Raw genomic sequence first — 1,575 nt, 5'->3', positions numbered from 1 at the left:
GTCCCATAGGCTAGTCAGATGCCCAACAACCCCACACAGTGACACTTACGTGGGGAATTGTGTCCTGAGTCCAAATAACCCACCCCCAGTGTGCTGTGGATAAGCAGTGACCACAACCAGTACCAGCTATCCCTGAGTCGGGGAGCTGCTCTCTGAGAACCCCAGGTGCGCGCCCCACTGGGACTAATCAGGCCACATGGGGCGCCTTCACATCTGTCCCTTGCTATGTTACACGCACTTTTAACCAACTTTGTCAAAATGCTCAGCTTGTAAATTTCAACGTGGGCCCTTCTCCATTCTTAAGAAATAAGCCTCTGATTGGGCGACAGAGCAAAACTCCGTCTCAGAAACAAACAAACAAAAAAATGAAAAGAAATAAGCCTCGGGGTCGTTCTCCTCTCTCTCTCTGCAGGTCCATGCCCATGGCACCCCCCATGGCAAAAGGTTACAATGGAAACCTCCTCAGCTGGAACAGTCTCAGAACGTGGCTGGGGCAGCGACAATGTTATCAGGAGCTTTTGTGTTTGGGATCAGGGGAATGGGTGACAGGCCGATAAGGCAGGGACTGAGCTGTATATAAGGGCGGCTCCTGCTGCTGCCCTGCACCTTCCTCCCGTCTTGCCTTCTCCGTGGAGTTCGGGCCCAGCTAGAACCATGAAGTGGCTGCTGCTGCTCAGTCTGGTGGCACTCTCTGAGTGCATCTACAAGTGAGTCCAGGTGGCGTGGGTGTGAAGACAGCCACCTACCGCGTTACCTTTCATTCCTCCCCTGTCTCCTTCTTCCCTTTTTTTCTCTCTCTTCGGCTGTCTCCATCACCCTTTTCTGCCTCTCTCTCTGCCCCTTTGGGAGGCCCCCCTGCAGACGTGGCTAAGATTAGTGGTTCCCAGCTCCACCCCTAGTCAGCTTAACTTCTCTGCATTATTGGGCAGAAATGGGAGCTTCTCTCTTCCTTCCTTCTTCCTCTCTTAGACCAGCTTCCCTTCTGAGGCTGCCACAGCACCCACTGAGCAGAATCATTGCCTAATTCTTCTTCCTCCTCCAAACCACAGGGTCCCCCTCGTCAAAAAGAAGTCCTTAAGGAAGAACCTGATCGAGCATGGCAAGCTAGAGGACTTCCTGAAGAAGCACACCTTCAACCCAGCCAGCAAGTACTTCCACCACGGGGAGGCCGCCACCATGATAGCCAACCAGCCCCTGGTGAACTACCTGGATGTGAGTGTGTGGGCGAGCGGCGGGGCTAGCTCTGAGGACTTGGCCGGCAGGCAAGAGTGTGTCCCAGGGGTCTTGGAGGACCGGCCAGGGCTCTGAGGCTCTAGGCAGTGACCCAGGGGCTGCTCCTTAGACGTCAGTGAACCAGAGCAGGCAAGAAAACTCATGGTCAGAGCTGTGACTCTTTCGTTCATTCATTCATTCATTCATTCACTCACTCCTTCATGCAATGTTCACTTCTTCTGAGCGCCTTTTATATGTCAGGGCCTGTGCTGGGCTCAGGGGGAAACAGCAGTGAGCAAAGTCACAGCCTAGGAGACAAAGACAGTCATCAGTCTCAAAGCCTAGGAGAGAAAGACAGTCATC

General features: G+C 53.5%; 1 protein-coding gene across 2 annotated transcripts in view; it reads left to right on the top strand.

Annotated features, from left to right (window-relative positions):
• Window positions 1-606: 606 nt before the first annotated feature.
• LOC108297197 (pepsin A) overlaps window positions 607-1,575 on the top strand; it is a 10,926-nt gene continuing 9,957 nt past the window's right edge. The window contains exons 1-2 of one of the 2 annotated variants that reach the window (XM_017519876.2): window positions 607-707; window positions 1,050-1,212. In XM_017519876.2, the coding sequence (XP_017375365.1) occupies window positions 655-707; window positions 1,050-1,212 (216 nt within the window). In that variant the 5' untranslated portion in view covers window positions 607-654. The remainder of the gene's footprint in view (window positions 708-1,049; window positions 1,213-1,575) is intronic. The other variant, XM_017519877.2, reaches the window with a different exon arrangement.

The sequence above is a fragment of the Cebus imitator genome, unplaced genomic scaffold, assembly GCF_001604975.1.
Source record: "Cebus imitator isolate Cc_AM_T3 unplaced genomic scaffold, Cebus_imitator-1.0 Scaffold779, whole genome shotgun sequence".
NCBI lineage: Eukaryota > Metazoa > Chordata > Mammalia > Primates > Cebidae > Cebus > Cebus imitator.
The sequence above is the reverse complement of the archived record's forward strand: the minus strand, read 5'-3'. Positions and strand labels throughout refer to the sequence as shown.